The sequence below is a fragment of the Anticarsia gemmatalis genome, chromosome 18 (assembly GCF_050436995.1).
Source record: "Anticarsia gemmatalis isolate Benzon Research Colony breed Stoneville strain chromosome 18, ilAntGemm2 primary, whole genome shotgun sequence".
Lineage (NCBI taxonomy): Eukaryota > Metazoa > Arthropoda > Insecta > Lepidoptera > Erebidae > Anticarsia > Anticarsia gemmatalis.
Genome location: NC_134762.1, coordinates 5,916,245 through 5,936,135, shown reverse-complemented (window position 1 = coordinate 5,936,135; position 19,891 = coordinate 5,916,245). Strand labels below are relative to the sequence as shown.

The window sequence follows — 19,891 nt, the reverse complement described above, 5'->3', positions numbered from 1 at the left end:
AATGTAAACATAAATAACTGCGCGTGAGTTTCCCTTTGTTCAAATCTGTGACGTGCCTGTTACGTAGCCCGTATCTACTGTCAATAAACTATACAAAATGGATAACGGGAGTTCATGTGATCGCACCTTTTGTCATGACATTTTGACCTGATTACGCTGATCATGGGCATTGGCCGCAGTGTTCAAGCGTTGAATAAAGTTTTATTTGTTCTCCTACAGGAATGAAACAGATGGCAAGAGTATCGTAGAATCCATAGGAAACCAATTCTGTTTTCTATAGTAGTATCGGTTCGAAATTGTATTTTTTGTTTTTTTCTTGGCTGTTTTAATGTGGATGTTTTGATGAGGGACTTAGCATAGAATTTATACACGTAGGTACTTATTATAGTAGTTAGTGATTAGCTGATTATGTTATCAATACGCTACAGTCTTCGAGCTTTGAAACAGTCACGCTTTAAAAAAAATCAAGTTAAAGGTTTGTGTTTGATAATTGATGAAGATAATCTCAGGAACCAGGTACCTACTTATCCAGCTTTTAAACTAATAGATTTCCTAAACGTCACGTTTATCATTGATATCTAAATATGGTTAAGACAATGTTAAGTAGTTTCATTTATGTACTCATGTAACATCTTCCGATGGAGCTATTAAACTATCGTCATCTCAACGAACACACAACAGTTTAATCAGCTGGCATGTCGTAGTCAAATTAGTCTGAATTAAGAGGTCAATGTCAAATTGTTTCAGCCTAAAACGAGAGTAGGAAATACTAGTTATTTAAATTTTACACTATCTTAGGTATTCGTAGCCAAGTAGACTATGCTGAGAAATAATGCCTCAAAACATATTATTCAATCCTGCCAGCACGAACTCCTAGTGGCAAACAAAACATCAAACTATCTTCCCTTATTTATTTCATTGTTTACAAACAGTTACGAATAAACCAAACAAAAATGTTAATATGTGACTAAACGCATGTATCATCGGCCCTTCTGCGAGTGGAGGGCATTGGTTCCTTGTACCTTTGCATGGACCTCCAGCAAGCTTTGGCAGAGGCACTGTACGTGTCCATATACTCTGTCCGTCCTGGGAACTCCGTGAACCAGGTCTGGATAGTGTTAGGAGCTACGCCGGTGTGGACCGTTCCTGGAGGATGGATCGTCGGTCTGACCTTCGGTGGACCTTCTGCGAAGTGCGTGGGGTCTTTGTAACAACGTAACATGCCGAGACGATTGCTCTCCATCGGTATCGGTGCGCTGGACTGCGATGCTGCTATTATTGTTCTGTAGTCGTCCACTGGGAACGCTGGAAAATGCATTTTGGTTAAATAATGTAACAGTTTGTATGCTATAATATATAATAAGATCTGAATCTGTCAAACTAATTCTGGAAAGTCTATTTTTCTGAGTCTGATTTTTTGTAAGTAAAATAAGTCTCCTTCAATATTCAAGAGCAGATTATTTTCCGGAATAGAAAAAGATTGAACTTACATCGCTTCTTGAAAGTGGCTTGATACATTGTAATCATTTTGCTATCGAGATCATCACATGGATGATCTAAAATATCGTTTGTTACATCTATCATCTGCGAAATAAAACAAGATTTGAGCTACACAGCATAAGAGAGATCCAAAAAGTATTTAATACTTATTGCTACTAATCAAAAAAGAGGCGAAAAAAGGTCATTGCCACTAAATAGCTAATTGGTATCAAACTATGGACTGCTCCTGATAATCCTAAAAAAGAAAACTGAAAAGAAGGACAAAGAACCTGTTTCTTCAGCTGTTGGTAATCTTGACATAGCTTCTGTTCTTTTTCTAGCAGCTGTTTGTACTGCTCCACTCGTGGTGAATACGAGTGAGCGTCGCAATGGCAGTATGGGGCTACAGGAGCCGGCCGGACGCTCGGTGCTGGGTTCGGACTTGGTGGCTCGCATGGCCTAGAGAAAGGATGGAGGAAGATGCATTTATAGGAATTAAAAAAGGCCTATCCTACGAAATGCCTAATGAGACAAATCCCATACTTCCCATTAATTTGAAACTAGATCAAGTAATTCCCCGTTTATAGACTAAAGACTGGAAAACTTGTAACAAAGGTTTATTTGCGCTTGGCAAGTACTTAAGTACCACCTATTTATTTTCGGACTGCTACATAGTAGCCCAAATATTTGTAAAACTAACAGCAAAAGGCAGTTCATATAGCCGACATAAACAAATACAGTCTCGGTTTTATCATTTTGCAGCGATTGATTGCCAAGACATTATTATCAGGCTCAAGCTGATAAAGTAACTATGAATAGTAGAAAATGTAATATTTTTAGTGATCGTAGGTACGCACTTTCCAACGATAGGTTTCGCAAATGGCCATTGATAATCATTATTAGCAGTTGTTGAGAAATCCATTTTTAAATTGTTGCTCTGTAAAGCAAGAATACAATTTTAGTCAAAATATTTTTTTATTTTACTGTGCCGTCACGATAATGTCACACACAGTGTGTATTTTACTTACCTTAACTTATAATGTTGATATTTTTTAGATTTATTATTACTACTTTAGCTAACTGACACCCTACATAATTTAGGACGGCTTTTGATGCCAAAAATTTGATTTGTAAGAATATTTCTTCAATGAGGGAAGATAAAAACATTTTGAAGTTTTATGTTTTTTTTCGACTATTTTTACTACTGATAGCCAGCCATTATTATTTTTTTGTAAAATTGGTTTTTATGTTCATGTAATATTAGCAATATTACTTTTAATACTAAATAGGTTTAATTTTATTTCCTTTATTGATTAGTTGACAATACCTTCAAAATATTTTTATTACATTGATTACAATTTTCCCGAAAAATAACAACTCATCAAACCTTTTGTTAACAGTAACACACAAGATGTATAAACCACCTTGAGTCAGCGCTTGCATAGTGGTAATTACCGTTTTATTCTAAATTTTTATTGACTTCACGAATCACATACCTAACGTAAGTATTTACTTTAATTGAAAAAAAGCGTAATTTTCACCTACTAAACAATGGCTGTGACGCATATGATTATTGTGTTGAGTATCTATTTAGTAACTTGTTAAAGATTATAGTTTAATACATAATCGCAGCACTAGTTTCTAAACAATGGCAACAAAAACCCAGCCGTCAATTTTTTCAGTTGTCAACATCGTTGTTTTTCTGTCATCCGTCATCAAATCAGCTGTGTATCACACACAGAGAACATGTAACATAATAAATGTGCGTATTAAATTCTTGGTGTGAAAATGTCCACTGAGACAACTGATAAAAAATCAACTCAATGTTTATGATAAATTCACGGTGGAAGAGACATGGCGCGCCGGAGGAGCAGCGGCATAACGAGCCTGGGATTTAACCAGGATCAAGGTTTGTGTTACTTCCTAGTTCGTCAACCTGAGTTCTTTGTTCTCAGGTAGATTTGGTATTATTCATTATTCGGATGAACTGAGTGTTGTGTGAAGTGGTGCAGGTGTTGTGGAGTGTGGTGCAGCGCAGTGCGTGACGGGCGAAGCGCGAGGTGTCGTGGATCAGTTACGGCGCCACGCTACTCGCGCTGCGGAGCGCTCCACGTGTTGTTTATATTTTTAGTAGCACGCCCACGCGCAATTACCATTCTTCGCGAGATCGCTCGCTATTGTTTGGGCGTTGGTTTCGTACCTCGTACTTACTAATGCACTTGAAATGTTAAACGCAATTTTCATTAGTTTTCAAGCATACAAAACATAATGTTTTGATCTTTTTTGTTGCTATTGTTTTGATAAACAGCTGTTGTTTGTTTTGTATGTTTACAAGTTCTTGTAATTGTTTGTTTGTTGAAGCTGGCAAACGACTTTAATGTAGTAGTGTTCATACATTTGTACCACAATATCAACTAATTTACATAATTTTAATTAAGCATTCATTGTTGCATGAACAAATCTATAAACACATTGTCTCAGCACACAACCAACTAGACTATATTTTTTCCTTAAAAGTCTCTTTATAAGTTCTTTGTTTTGACATGAGTTATTTTATATTTCTTGGAAGTAGAGTGCGGTTTCTTGAATCATACAAATACATAAAAATTGTGGTTATAAGTTGCACATAAGACAGGCACAATCTGTCAAATAGACAATATGTCAATCAATGCATTCTTACATTAAAAGTGCTTTCAATAAACGGAGTAAAAAGAATCAATGAAACTATTAAGTTATTTAGACTTATATTATAAGTGGTTTATAAGAAGTGTGTTTTGTTGTAGGCTGCTTCACTTGCTGCCTCAAAACCGGCCTGCGCGTCTACAATGTGGAACCACTCGTTGAAAAAGCTCATTACAGTAAGTTTTCCTTTCCCGTCTCTTTATTTGTGATTTCTATAACATACTTTTGAAGCTAATTAGCTAGCTGTAAAGTTGCATAGTATATCAATATGATTTTTTTTTCATTATACACAAAATGTGGTAATTTTTAAGCAATATATAGGCTGATTGAACAATAACATAGTGATAAATGATGGAGGATTATATTACTATCAATGCTAGTAAATAAAAATGTTAAAAGTACTTAATGCTATCTGAGAACAACAATATGTATTGTTATGATTTCACAGTAAACTCTTGCTTTTAGTTTGTTTTAAAGAGTAATCTTTCAATAAGACATATTTTTAGTAAAACTGTATATACTTATAATCTACTTCAAATTAGGTGCTTAGTTCATACAAACCTCTTACATTGTTTACACACTTTAGTACTTATGTACTTAACTTCAATTGTTATTTTATTAAGAAAACTTGTTAACAGATTTGTGTAGTAATGTTTGATAACTGTTATAAATATATTACTCTCCCACTGCTGCGAATCGGTCTTATCCCATAATCGGAACAACTTTTTTTTAACCCATTTCTGTCCCACTGCTGGGCAAAGGTCCCGGATGAAGGTGGGGTTAGGCCTTAAGTCCACCACAATGGCCAAGCGCGGGTTAGGGCCAAGAGCACAATGTCATTCATAATTCTAATATGTGATCAATAACTTCAAATAATAAAAACATTGGTTGACCTTGTATAAATGGCATAATATATTTTATTAAGCTGTTTGTGTGTATTGCCATTTGAATCACGCGATACGTCACAAGTGATTTACATCTATTGACGCCTATGAACTTTAAAGTTACGTATTAAATTAAAACGAGTGTATTTGTCAGGAAATGATATTCAACTTTGTTTTAGTTCTTAGCTTTATTTAAAACTAGTTTCTCCATGCAATTTGGCCTACAAAAATGTCCTAAATGTTAATCCAGGTTAAAAACTATCCATGTACCAAATTTCATCAAAATCTGTTAAGTAGTTTTGACATAATTCTATAATTTTAATAAGATTAAAAATATCTATTTAATTTTTATGTAGGCATTTTTTTCCTCTTAACCTTTAGCATTGAACACTAACTATGTATGTGTATTTAGGTAGTTAAAAAGGTCAATGACTCCACAATAAAAATATTATTTTAAGGTCATAGACCTTAGAGTTCACAGACATCTTGATAAATAATTGTATGTCTGCTTTTTACTTTAATACTGTTTAATTTTAACCTTTAATAAATAGGATAGGTGTCTCTTTTTTTAAAAAGGTAAAGCATACTTTTTTTACTTGAAGACAGAAAAAAAGACTTACAAAAACTATTATTACTTAAGTATGACACATCGGTACCATGTGTACCCGATTTGTGCTTTTTTATTTATTTATATAAATATACTACGGTCTACGTCCTTCCCTATTATATAATCTTTCACCCTACCAATTTTTATCCATATCAGTATAGCAGTTTTGACGTAATAACAACTAACAAATACATACAAACTATCGCATTTATAATATTAGTAGCTATTTTTTTTTGCATTTAAAATATCCTACATAATTATTTTCCGTTTGTAATCTAATGAGTTAGTACGTAATAGAGGTGACACTGAATCACCTAATGACAATGTCTATCATTCAGTAACCTAGTCAGAGTGGAGGTCGCTAAATGGCAAATGTACCTGCCTATTCACAAAATTAGACATTACCTAAATGGCTCTTTAAATAAGAGGCACTATACATAATAAGTGAGGATTTTAAAGTGGTTGATGCAGTCCCCTCGTCTATTATGGCTCCACGTATCGTTGGTTCGATTCCTGTAAAATCACATTAAATAGTTAAGTAGTTCAACAACAACAAGTTTCGGTCTACGGAAGGTAGGTAGTCCTACTATGAACAAGATTAATGTGTCAAGGGACCACCAGGCAAAATTTTTGTTCTGAGTAGGAATCGAACCCACAACCTCCGAGCTTGTTCGATGCTGTAATCCCAATATTCACATATTTTACTTTAATGTTCTTTACAGTCATAAAAATCCACATCCTTCTTCTCGAAATCGGTTAAAAATAAAAAAATGCTGCTTATTTGTCTATAAGTACTAAACGTGTTAAGATATAGTGCATGTGAATGAACTTTTATATTTAGACAGTCACATATCATTGATTGAAATGTTATCTGTGCATTGGCCAAAAATCACTTAGGTAGGTACCTACGGATTTATTTATTTTCAATGACTCTCCATTTCGCGTGCGTAACGATGAGACTGTTAAACCGCCTCGAAATAAAAGATACAAGCGGTACTTGACTGCTGGCATAAGGCACCGCGTTCGACTCCCGGAAAGTTAGTTTTAGCCAAGATTCTATTAACAATTACAGAATTTGGCAATAGGTCCGCTCGTTCTTTTAATAAATGAGGTCTACAGGCAAAATAAAATTAGCGTGATTGAGAGATAATAATTATCTATTGAATTATCCAGCCTACCCTCTCAGCATTAGACAGGCGCGAAGTCATAGACCTGTTCTTAAACTAAAACAATGTAGTGTTTTTGTTGTTTCATTACAGTTTCAGTGTATGTGCGTAATGACAAATGTTTTTATGTACTTACACGCTAGGTATTTGTATTTACTACGCAGTTTCAGTTTATATCGTCACCGGTCACGTTTCAAAAATATTCTGGAAAATAACGACGTGGTTTTATTTCTCTGAATAAAATATTAGTTAATAAAAACATCAAGAGGATTTTGGGTCTTAATCCTTATTTATTTAAAAGGATAACATTAGGGAAAGCGAGATAAATTTAGTGTGCGAGTAAAATTAAAGGAAAACGTATGTTTGAATTAAACATCAATGAAACTGGATCAATGAAATAAACATCTGGAAACTAAAATGCGAGTATGGCTTAGTGGTGAATGTGGTCACCATTCAATACCTTACCACCGATAGTTGTTGGTTCGATTCTTGAAATAATGTAATGCGTTATCCATGTATCATGCTTTTAGTATGGTTAGTTTATGTCACCGCAAAATCTACTGCGACACAAAATTTTAGCGAGGGATGTCTTTCAAAAATCAATGTCTTTTTCTATCGTCTCGTCGATGCGAACGACCTCGCTGAAGGGGCGTATTTTGCTTAAAGTCAATGACCAATACCAGACGTTCTCATATACCCTTAAATACCCTTTAAAAATATAACGACACGCTCTTAGGCGCAGCCAAGACAGAAAGGAAATAATGCGAGGATAAGGCGACATTTATACTAAACACCCGGTCTCTGCCACTTTTTTATATTCCATAGGACTGTCTACGTTTTTTAACCTATAAACGTACATATAGTAATGCGCGATATTTGTACTCGAATACGACTAAATGTCAATCTGTGGATAGCATAAGTCACAACTCTATAGATCTTTGTATAGAAGTTTACACACTTGCATAGTCACATATTTGTACTCGAACACGAAAAAATCTCTGGGCAGCAAAATTCACAAGAAGAATGTACCGTAAAAATCGAACAATCACATCTTGGTCGAGTACGAGTGAGTACGTAAGGCTTGTTACATACATTATATTATTCGGTTTGGCATTGTCTATCGAACAACAAAACCGACTCGACTCACTTGCACAGCTAGTGCCGATCGGGTTCATCTAAACATATTCGGTTTTTTCGCCCGGCTAGGCGGATTAATGCCTAACCGAATGTGTGTGTAGCAAGCTTTACAGGTATAACATGTCTGCTGTCTGGCTTGAACCTAAAACATAAAACACAAGTATATCCCCGAATGAGTCACTCGTACAAAAAACCGGTCGATTTTGCAAACTGCAGTTTAGTTCTTTTTGCTCAGACATGAGTTATGAGCAATGGTCTGTCTGCAAGTACTTGTACATTCTTAGACAATCTCGTATAATTGTTATAATTCCTTTTGTACTAGTCGGATGATATGATTCACACAATCACATTGTTTACTGTCAAGTAACGGCATCTAGTTTAATTTGAACACAACTTTGCAAGGACTTAAGTATCTAATTATAGATTAACATCACCTGTAAGACAAACGTATGTTATTAAGTATAACCGTGTGTCACTATTATGATATATGCGAGAGTCAGACTTATTAACTTGCGCAGTAATATCAACTCTCCCTTGATCTAGCCATTAGCAATTTGAACAATAAAAAGGAAAGGACCCATGTAAATGTGTTCGTATTCATTCCTTCTGTCCTATTCATTGTAAAACGATTTTTCTCGGCCATTCATTGATTTAAAATGCAGTTAAAAATACTGTTGGCAAGGCGTCAACACAATTCATAGTCCAACTTCATTAACTTTTAACCTGCCGTCGTATTTATAGTCCGTCATTTGAAGTGCCGTAACTAACCTCTATGCCACTCTATACTCTATGCATCTAACAGTTACTTGTACAGCTATAAATTGCAAAATGTTTGCTAAATCACAATAAATTATGGTGTAAATGTCTGTTGGTAAACCAGTTTTATTATTTACTTTGCGTTCAACATTACACTTATCTATATGGGGGCTAGGTAGGTTACAACAGGCTTCATCAGATTATTTACTGGGTAATTTGCCGGCAATTTCAATCTGAACTAGGGACCTACTTATTCTGCTAAAGAATAATACAAGATGAAGTAGGTATCTAAGGCGTTTTCATTTTTCATACGGACGATCGTCATTAACATTGATTATATCAATAAATTAAGTTATATTAAAGATTTTAAGTACCTACCTGCTACTGCACACCTAAACCAAAAATGAGTTAAGTGCAGGTAGGTATAAGCACTGATTCACATTTTATCCATTTAGTATAACGAATATGACGATGCAGACTGACCATTGACATCAGTCATGCTGACTAGTAACAGTAGTAACAATGCAAGACATCTTTATCTACTTAAACAATGCTAATGTGATTACTATTTCTACCTAATTTTAGTTAGTACTACTTAAATCCGGAACTGTTAAGTAGGTAGGCAAACAAAACAATTGTTTAGTTCCCGTTTAAATTTACAAAGCAGCAAACATTGTTTTACGTGATGAATAAAATGTAAATCTAGTTTAGCATATTATCCGTTTATTTAATAGATATTAACGACGCGGCACAAACAATCGCGTTCGTCGCAATGTCGGTTACGTGCTAAGCATTCCGTATTCTAGTTTACACACGCCAAAATTCTAAGGTCACGGCTTTAGCGTTCTTACTAAGTCAATATGTTATGTATTTTTCTTTGTTGCTGTAATTATATTCACGTGGAATTGTTGATGTTTTGAAATGTTATATTTAAATGTTTATTATATTTGAAAGCTGGACTGAAGTACGGGCTTTTGGACTGTTTTCAGTTAGGTAGAAGGCAGAATATCTATTGTTTTTACGAGCACAAAAGTCATTAGAACTTTACAGTAATGCATGTTAAAGTAAGAAGGTATGCTGAGAGCCTAAAAATAGTATTAACTGGATTATTCACTCACTGCCCTGATTTGATCCAAGGACTAGAGGAAATATTCAGAATATTTCAGACATAGGAAGAAGCATTTTTCCTTGGAAGCTATATTCGTACGTATAGTAGGTACCTACCTACCTATACGTTTAAAGACGGCCATAACATTATGTTTCATTAATTCACACTTAACGGGCTGTAAGGATATAAGCAGTCACAATTTGGCATAGTGACAAATCCTTTTTGAGAAGGACAAAGCCTAGCTAAGATAACGGCTATTGGTATTTCTTTATGGCAATAGACTCGCCCCTATTCCACGGGACTAACATTGTAAATAGCAAAACGTGAGTGGGTACACTTTTGGGTATAATCGTATGTATGTTTGTTGCTTCTTTTTAACCCTAGAAAGATAACCATATTTTGACTGCTACAAAAGATAACCATGCGCTTTAGAGGCGTACGATATATTAATATTTTTTTTTAATGAACTAACTTAACTACAACTAACTAAAAAGCTAACTAAAAAGGACAGGTAGATACGCGCGCTCATTAGAAAGAGACAGCAATGTCAAACGGACGCGGGCGCCTCTGAGGCGTAGGTTATCTTTCTAGGGTTAAGACAGATTCTCTAAGAATTGCTCTTGTGCCGCGGGGACTTTTACAAACATACAAACAACGTACATAAAGTACAACCAGACCCGTAACAAATCAATGTTCCGTGTGGGAATCGAAAGAAATAGCCGAATGGTGACCTTAACCACTGCGCTACGGAGGTAGTCAGTATAGTGTATGTAACACGACATTAAAATGTTTCAGGCAAAGAGGAGCTGGGCGAGGTGTCGCTATGCGAGATGGTGTTCCGCACCAACTGGCTGCTGGTGGTGAAGGCGCGCCGGCCCTGCAGCCTCATGCTGCTCGACGACCAGCAGCGCGCCTTCCGCGCCGAGGTGCTCTTCAAGTCGCCCATCAGAGCGCTCCGGGCGAGGAAGGATAAGTAAGACTTACTAACAAGGCTTTTATACTTATCATATTATTCGAACATTTGTGATCATATCGAGTTCGGTTATGTATATGATTGGTCCAGATCTAAGTACCTACCTAAGTTATGAATAGGGACTCGTCACTTCAGACGAATGGAAAGACATTATTTGCGAAGACCCCTCCTTTGCAAATTATGTTTTCCATTCGTTGCCTTGCCTGCAACCATTCTTAAGTCTAAGACCAAAATTAAATTACGTAATGTCGACAACCCTCTGTAAACCATAGAAAAGTCATTAATAGAAGTAGGTATCACAACTGAATTTCTATTGCGTATAAAAAAACCGGTGAGTTCCTTTAACAAGCATTTCATGCAGTGTCTGTAAAGAAATGTGACCTAGTTGCTCAGCGATTGTTATGTATTATATTTTCCTTAATTCTAATATTTACTGTAAGTACTTAGTGACACTCATAATTTTATCAACAGTACAAAACAATGTTTATCATCAAACGAACTAAAAATGCAATTGCAAATACACACACGTGTTTTTATACAAACACCTACAACTTAGTTCAAACAGAAATATTAAAACTAGATTAACGAATGTTCAACATTATTACTTACTGCCTCTAGAACAAATATTTGAACAACATAATTATCCGTAACAATAAATACTAAAAACAAAGCTGTTATTTTAGAGAAAACGTAATTTTTACGAGCCACTTTATGCTAGTTAGATTGGCAAACTCAATAAGGTTTGATGTTTTCGACCAATTTAAAGTTGAATATTTTTAGAGCTAATGACATTTAAGTATAAGTAGCTACTTATTGTTATTATTATATCAATTGGGATAGTTCTAATGATTGTCATTCGTATTCATCTCGGACAGGAAGTACTTACTTCATGTTGAACGAAGGCAAACGGGTATTGTAAAGCCAACAGCCCATCTAGGACTTGACCACTAGTCACGCTCTTAACTTTCGCGTTGCTTGGCTGTTTCGGAAATTTATACCATCAAGCATTTTACCCGGGTTTACTAGTCCTTTCAGCATAGATTACATTGGACCAGGTCGCAACCAGACTATTTGCGTGACAACAAAACACTTCACAGGCATTTATACCTAATCTTTCTAACTACAATAAAAGCATTTACATGTAAATTACGTCTTACAAATTGAAATCACAGTGTAAGGGAAACGTGACCAACACAGCTGGGCTAGACATTAACAAACGTATCGACGGAACGATAAGATAAGCGCAACCTTCACCGAATGACCCAATATATTGTACAAGATTGACACACTGTATCACTTTATAATGTAGCCATTAGCATGATTTATTATTTATTTGTTTATGTTTAACTAACTTTTGTCCGTGGATTTACTTGCTTTTAACCCGCGAGCACACGCGCTATGTATGAGCATTTCCCTCACGGTGAATTTAAAATTACCGCAATTTATTAATTTATTTGTCTACGGTTGTCATTTGCCCAATAGCTGAGTTTTATACTTCCCCTGTCCCGTACATAACGTTTTTTTTATGTTAGTGTGCATCAATCGCTTAGTGGAGGTTATTTGTTTCGGCGAGTCTCGCCGCGCGGCATTTTGCTCATCGCGCGACTAACAGCGTAAGTACTATTTTTTATTGCCATTTTTTTTTCTTACAGTATTATACCTTATTTTAAGTATTTATTTTTATTGTATTGTTAAATACTGGTGAAATATGAGTTAATTAAGCAGTTTACATACAAATATCATATATTTTTTACAGATGGATAGACAAAAACAACAAATTTATTGAAAGTGATGGAGAGAGTGAGCGCAGCGATCACAACACTGATACTGAGCAGTCATTTTTCTCATTCTCTTCAACAAATTATCAAAAGATTCACAAATGAACCTGGCTTTTCAGAGGATGTGAAACCTGACGGTGTGCGATCTGCGCGATCTGTCCAAGGCGTAAAAATAGCAGGAGAAAAAAGACATGTATTACATGTAAAAAAAAATTATGCACTGAACATGCTTTTACTTTGTGTGACATGTGTAAAGCTCGTACATTTGATGAAGATTAATGATTTGTATTTAACTCCTTAATTTTTTGGATAAAAGTTATTTTTTTTTAGTTTATACCAAAAGTGCACTTAAGAAATGCCAATTTAGTTCCTGTTTTTGTAATTCGAATATTATAGTATAACTAATGTTAAATATTAGAAATAAATATTTAATTTGATTTATCACTTTCTTTTTATTATAATTAAGCAGTAAAATATATAAAAATACTATAAATTGTGTACTTTTTGGTTATTTGTAAAACGTGAGCAAAATGCTCTATACGCGAGTGGTCGTGTAAGTTTTAAAGGCGCGTGTGCTCCCGGGTTAAAAGGTTTTATTGACTTGAGTACTTAGTTAGTAACGCCCTCTGTTGGTACTAAAAATAAACTTTGTAAGTTGAGTTTTTATTCCGTTTTTGTGTGCAGTATTGGGGAAAAACAGGTGTGATAATTAATTATACACAACGTTTTTGTTTAAAAGAATACAATAGCAGTAATTGAGCGTGACAATTGTATGTACATGTTCATTTATGTTTGCTTTGCGTAGAAATATTTTAAAACAGTGTGTTATTTCAATATTGAAGTTTTCTTGGGAAATTATTGTAGTCATACGTTTTATAAAGAAAACTTTTACTTGTAATGAATAGTTTTTAAAGACACATAATAATATCGGCAATATTTTGCAAAAAGGTCAGGTACGTAATACTCATAACCGGCGGCCCTGTGTGGCAAGATGTATTGATGCGAATGGAGCAAAGAAAGTATTGATCGATATTATCGTACCAAGTGGTGTACTCTGGTCTCTGCTTTACCCTATAGGAAGAAGGCGTGATTTTATGTATGTATTTATGAATACTTTGTTTGAAACACTAAGGGCGCTTATTAGCTGTTCATAAGTACAAAAATTCTCTACAACTACTCCATACCCAATAGTTAATATCATCATAGTGCAGCAATATTAAATAGCGTATTATTGTTCAGGGTGGCGGTGGTGCTGTCGTCAAGCATCCAGGTGCTGTCGCTACCGTCACTATCCCGCGTGGCGCTGGTCCGCACGCGGCTCGGAGCCCGGCCGCTGTGCGCGCTGGCCAGCGAGCCCACCGCGCCGCACCTGCTCGCCGCGCCCGCACATCGCAAGGGATCTCTGCAGCTACTCGTATGTATATCTACCTAGCATAATTATGATCTGTATTTAATTATAACTTTATAAAAACTGAATTAATTTAAAAAAATGTCGTCTGATAGGATTAAGAAAAGTATAGGTCCGTGGAAATTTGTATATCTAAAAAATCTTGGAAAACAAAAACAGAGATGCAAGTTTATAAACTGAGGTTGAGCAAGCCTTTAGGGGTGAAACAATAAATGCTGAAAATCAATGTGGGTACTCTGCAGATTAGCAGAACAGAATCTTAAAAAGAACTGAAACAATAAAATTGCATTTATCACAAAAAAACTATCGCCGGTTCTATTACAAAAAGTAACCTTAGTAGCTCAATACTGTCGAGGACATCTGCTTCTCAACCTAAAACCTCAATAAAATAAAATAAATCTGATACTTTCCATATTCATTATTAAAGTATAATGTATGCCTCTGCAGGACGTGACCCGCGCAGTGAAGGGCGCGCACTCGTCGTCGCCGGCCGTGATGGGCTGCCACCAGACGGAGCTGGTGTGCCTGAGCCTGTCGGCCAACGGCGCGCGCCTCGCCACGGCCTCCGAGCGCGGCACCATCATCCGCCTGTGGGACACCACCACCAAGCACATGCTGCATGAACTACGACGAGGCTCCGATTACGCTGATGTCTATTGGTGAGCACTTGATCTATAGCACTAGCTGACTCGCGCAACTTCGCTTGCGTCACATAATAGAGAATGGGTCAAAATTTTCCCCGTTTTTGTAACATTTTTTACTTGTACTCTGCTCCTATTGGCCCTAGCGTGATAAGTAGGTAAATAGCCTATAGCCTTCCTCGACAAATGGACTATATAACACTGAAAGAATTGTCGGCATGTGTGTAGCAGCCATTACAACATCAATTTATTTACTTTAGAAGTACAAGATTGATTTTGACTTGTACGAATGCTTTGGTCTTCAAAGGACTATCGTATAAAAATGAACCGATTGAGATACTTTGTAGGGCGGGTATGTGCAAAGTCAAAGTGGCGACATCTTGTGTTACCAAGTTTTAATCAAATTAAAGTTGTGACTTCTAATGAAACAAATCCAATATCATCCAGATTTAAAGTAGAATATAGCATTCTAATGACCGATTTTATAAGATTTATAGTAGAAGCCGCGTAAAAGTAACTCAAATTGAATCTCGTTACTGTCCTATCATATTATTAAAAAAATACTTTAATGGGTAACCGAAACATAATTTATGTAAGACTGTTAGTGCATTTCAACGTAGCCAGCACAGGAAGTAGCCTGGTTGTTTTCATGACGTTGTGTGATGTTGGCAGTATCCGGTTCAACGCGTCGGGCTCGCTGGTGTCGTGCGTGTCGGACAAGGGCACGCTGCACGTGTGGGCGGCGCGCGGCGGCGACCACGTGGCGGCGGCGCGGGCCCTCCCGGACACGCGCGCGCTCTGTGCCTTCAGCGACGATAACACCGCCGTCGGTATGTACACATCATTGTTTAACCTTTAAAAACTTACCTGCCCAAACAACCGCCCCGTACTTTTGAATAATGCCTTTTTTTTTTCGTCAAGAAAACGCGTTGGAGTCGATTAAAACGTTCGACCCACCGGCTAGGTCCCCGCCGCACTGGTTTTGTATAATGCCCTCGCAACTCGATAAACGAAACTAGAAAAGACTAATAGCACTTAGCCCGCCAGGGAAATCGAGCACGAAAGCTGGTGATCAACAGTCACTACCTGTACTACCATGCAGATCTTAGAGGTCTGCAGTCTAGTTGCAAAGAAATATAGGTCATATTTAATTTATTTAGTTTTACAAATTCTCTGTCTTTATCATTCTGTCATCGTTACTCATCAAACATAATATATTCACATGATGAAAACTCTAACATTATATGTACATATTTTCATTTGCAGTGATATGTGAAGACGGCACTTTCCACAAGTTTACGTTTGCAGCCGAAGGCAACTGTCATCGCAGCGACTTTGAGTACTTCTTACAGGTACACTTCTATTAAGGATTAATACTAACATAACTTTTTTTACTCGCAGCTAACTAACGCCATCTGCATTCAAGTTTTAAAAACTCTTATTATTTTTTATTGATTCTTCCCCAATCTTATTTTTTTCATAATATCTATTAATAAAAATATTATATTATATATATATTCGCTTAGCCTTTGTTCCAAACTATGTTGGAGTCGGCTTCCAGTCTCACCGGATGCAGCTGAATACCAGTGTTTTACATGGAGCGACTGCCTATCTGACCTCCACAACCCAGTTACTTAGGTATTAACACGATACCCTTCGGTAAGACTGGTTGTCAGACTTTCAAGCTTCTGACTACTGTTAACGACTGTCAAAGATCTTCGAAAATGACAGCCGGGACCCACAATTTAACGTGCCTTCCGAAACACGGAGAAACTCGATATGTTTAGGATGGTCACCCATCCACGGAACAACCTCGGCAAGCGTAGCTTAACCTCAGAGATCGATCCGTGCGGCTGTTGTAAACTAAGCCACGAGCTCCTCCTCCTCTGACTATGTATGAACTTGTAATAAAATCTCTTTGGCTTCAAGAATCACAAATGAGTACACGGTTCATTAGGTTTCTTTCAGTAAGCTCGTGAGGTACCCAAATATCGAGATTTTTGTGTAGAGAAAAGATTTTATTACAAGTTCATACATACTATAATGCGAAAAGACTTTTTCCCCGACCTAATGTGAAGACAAAATCATTATATTTTTAACTAATTCATGTTTTTCTTAATAATTCCAGGTGGGCGACGACGACGAATTTTTGCAATGATGTTTTTTTATATTAAATTGACTATGAAAAATATAGTTATGCCTATAATAAGTGATAACACAGTGAAAAGTGATGTTATATAATATATAGTAATATAATTATAAATAACACTAACGTTCTAATGCTTACTTTGAAATTCGTGATAATTTCAGTAACCATAATTACATTAACTTTTGAGCTGTAAGTGTGGACACACGACCCCGGCTTATTGTAGTTCATATAGATATTATTTTCACAAATTATATGTAAATAAAAAATATAGTTGCAGTACTAAAACATCAAAAGAATTCGCGTCACTGGATAGTATATATGTTACTGTAAAAGCCCGAACGGTGGTAAATCCTAAGATTTTCCGGTATAACCTAAGATTTACCAACTCGCAATGGTAAAAGTCCAAACAATTATTTTATTTCGAACTTTTACCTATATTCACTTGGTGATACCGAGATGTCGCCGGAGCCCCGCTTCGCGGGGCTCCTCCTTCTGGGTGGTTAAAAAAAAATAACCACGAAGGCTAAGGTGGGAGCTTCGCTTCGCTCGCTCCCACCTTAGCCTTCTAACCTAACCTACCCATGTCGCTATGCCCAAAACTCCTTCTTTATAACTATGTCACAGTATATAATTATACCGTGAAATAGTTATAAACATAGTCATGAAGGAGGATTTTTTTATATACCGTAACATAGTTTTTAAACTCTGGCTTGTTCGAACTTTTACCATTGAGAGTTGGTAAATCTTAGGTTTTACCGGCGAATCTTAGGATTTACCACAGTTCGGGCTTTTACAGTAACATATATATTATTATATTTTTAATAACTAATCTATGGCGTATCTTTAGCTAATCAAAGTGTTTTAAAAGCTGTCTAATGTGTAAAACTCACTGAAACAAATAATACCGCTCTATAACTCATTAGTTCATACATTAGGTTTATTACGTTCTAAAATACCTCATGGCACAAATATAATAATATTATGACTGTATTATCTTGATAAAAAATAAGTTTTCTAATGTACAAGTAACTCCATCTAGTGGCAGGAGTTTGCTTTTAATTTGTGTGCAATATTATAGAATATATTTGATATTTTAGTACTGAAACTGATTTATTAGATAATATATTATTATAAAATTCTCCTGTAATATTTGTTTTAGTAAAGGGAGCGCCAATTGTAATCCTGGCACATATTTAATTTTGTTTTAAGGTAATGTTACAAGGTCAACGAAATAATATGTTATCATGTTTGTGAATAGGCCCTTGCAAGTAAATAAGCAGCACAAAATATTCCAAATTCAGTCAAGAAAAAAAACTTGATAAAATGACTTTGATCGTATGTATGTATTACCGTTGCGTAACCTACAATACACAAAGTGACAGCAAATTTATGAATAAAATTGTTGATAATCTACTAGATAATCTAACCGATACTCACTCAAAAGTGGTGAAACTGGTGTAAAAAAATTATTGGTATCAACCCAAAGAGGTTTTCTTTAAAAAAACAACTGCTTTTCGTAAGCTCTCTTTTGATGCATTAAAATAACTAGCCTAGCTCCTTTACTTCATGGTCCTATTCACAGATTTGAAACCTTAGCGTGTAATAAATAATTAAAATAAACATAGTTTACCAGGGCTTTCATTATTATATATTTAATTCGAACCATTTTAATGTAAAAGACAGAGGGTACTAAATTGCATTTTTTATTTTTAGGTACAAATGAGGGAGTAGTAGGTACGATTGTTCGTTTGCATATACCATTATTATTATTATATTTCACTAGGAAGGTTTATATACACTGCAATATATTGTTTTTATTATTATAGCCAAATATATGACTGCAGGATTCAGCCAGTCTCTTTAAATATCTATTTTTCATATAATCTGTAACCCTTATTCATTCTAGTTCCATATTTCTTGTTATTTTTATAGAGGCTTTATTACTGATAAATATACGTATTCGTACCAATATGTACGGTACGAAACGACTGAAGTATAATGAAAGAGATAAAGATATATAAAAATATGAGGAACGCTAGGTTATTGTAATCTCGCTTTATATGGAAGATAAATAAATGTTTGTGATGTTCATTATATCTTATTGTGACGCGCAATATGAAGAAAATGTTGAGCACTTTAACATTTTCTTAAATAAATAGCAATATTATTTGTATCAAGTTGTGGTTTTGGAATAAATTCTTCGCTTGGTAAAGGAAACCTTGTCCATTTTAAAACATTAACATTCGACCCGACCATTTGTGTTCACAGTTAACTAGTAGTCTGTTATAGAATTCGTAAACATTTTTACTTGCATTGTTAATCATTGTTATATAAAATCATTTTTTATCATAATTATTATACTCGGATCATTTCTCTTGTTGTCATTGTTGAAAGCTCAATTTTAAATTTGTACCTTTTGCATTTGCTCATTTTAGTGATTTTGGTGGTCCCCAAATTATTTTGTAGTTTTAATTAACCATTGGGAGTTGTCATCATTTATTTTCAATGAATCATTTGAACTGAGTAAATATTGTTAAGGTTCGGATAATAATCAGAAGCTTGTATTAAGTACACAATGACTTGCGAGCCCTTGTGTAAAATTCTATTGTAAAGATAATATATTATGTATAATTATGTAAATATTTTAATAGTCACACTAGTTTTTGTACTTCGACATTAGCAAAATAATGTTATTTGTCTCAGCTTAAAACTTATTTAATCACTTAGTAATAACAATTACGATTTAGGGCAACAAAACAAGCACATTTGGACACTGTAAATATGGAGTTTCAGATAACAATTTATTTTTTTATGAAATTGTAAAAAAAACGATGACTCCACTGTTTTGTATAAAAGCTTTAGGGGTACTTATTGAGATGTACCCAAATAGGGTTATTTGGAATTTTAACATTAAAATCTTCTTTTATATGATGTGAGTTTTATTTAAATTTATACAGGTACCTACCTATCTATATACTTACTTACTACTTTCATATCCTTTTCCCATATGAGGTGGGGTAGGCAAAACATGTTGAAAAAAAACTACTGTAAGGTTGTTTTTCAACTAGCTGCCAGCCTGATGGCATCCAATTATTTAGATACTTTCACAGAGCAAGGAATTCA

At 35.3% G+C, this 19,891-nt stretch overlaps 2 protein-coding genes across 2 annotated transcripts; one reads left to right on the top strand and one right to left on the bottom strand.

Moving 5' to 3' along the window:
- Positions 1 to 896: 896 nt before the first annotated feature.
- LOC142980623 (uncharacterized) lies at positions 897 to 2,683 on the bottom strand. Its single transcript, XM_076126111.1, has 5 exons — positions 2,508 to 2,683; positions 2,337 to 2,416; positions 1,770 to 1,938; positions 1,491 to 1,584; positions 897 to 1,305 (listed from the first exon to the last, which is right to left on the bottom strand). The coding sequence occupies exons 2-5, from the start codon at positions 2,399 to 2,401 to the stop codon at positions 968 to 970; spliced, it is 666 nt and encodes a 221-aa protein (XP_075982226.1). The 5' UTR covers positions 2,402 to 2,416; positions 2,508 to 2,683; the 3' UTR covers positions 897 to 967.
- Positions 2,684 to 3,178: 495 nt separating this feature from the next.
- LOC142980490 (WD repeat domain phosphoinositide-interacting protein 4-like) lies at positions 3,179 to 19,696 on the top strand. Its single transcript, XM_076125911.1, has 8 exons — positions 3,179 to 3,388; positions 4,263 to 4,337; positions 10,615 to 10,792; positions 13,810 to 13,984; positions 14,426 to 14,637; positions 15,292 to 15,449; positions 15,886 to 15,971; positions 16,748 to 19,696. The coding sequence occupies exons 1-8, from the start codon at positions 3,334 to 3,336 to the stop codon at positions 16,775 to 16,777; spliced, it is 969 nt and encodes a 322-aa protein (XP_075982026.1). The 5' UTR covers positions 3,179 to 3,333; the 3' UTR covers positions 16,778 to 19,696.
- The last annotated feature ends 195 nt before the right edge of the window (positions 19,697 to 19,891 follow it).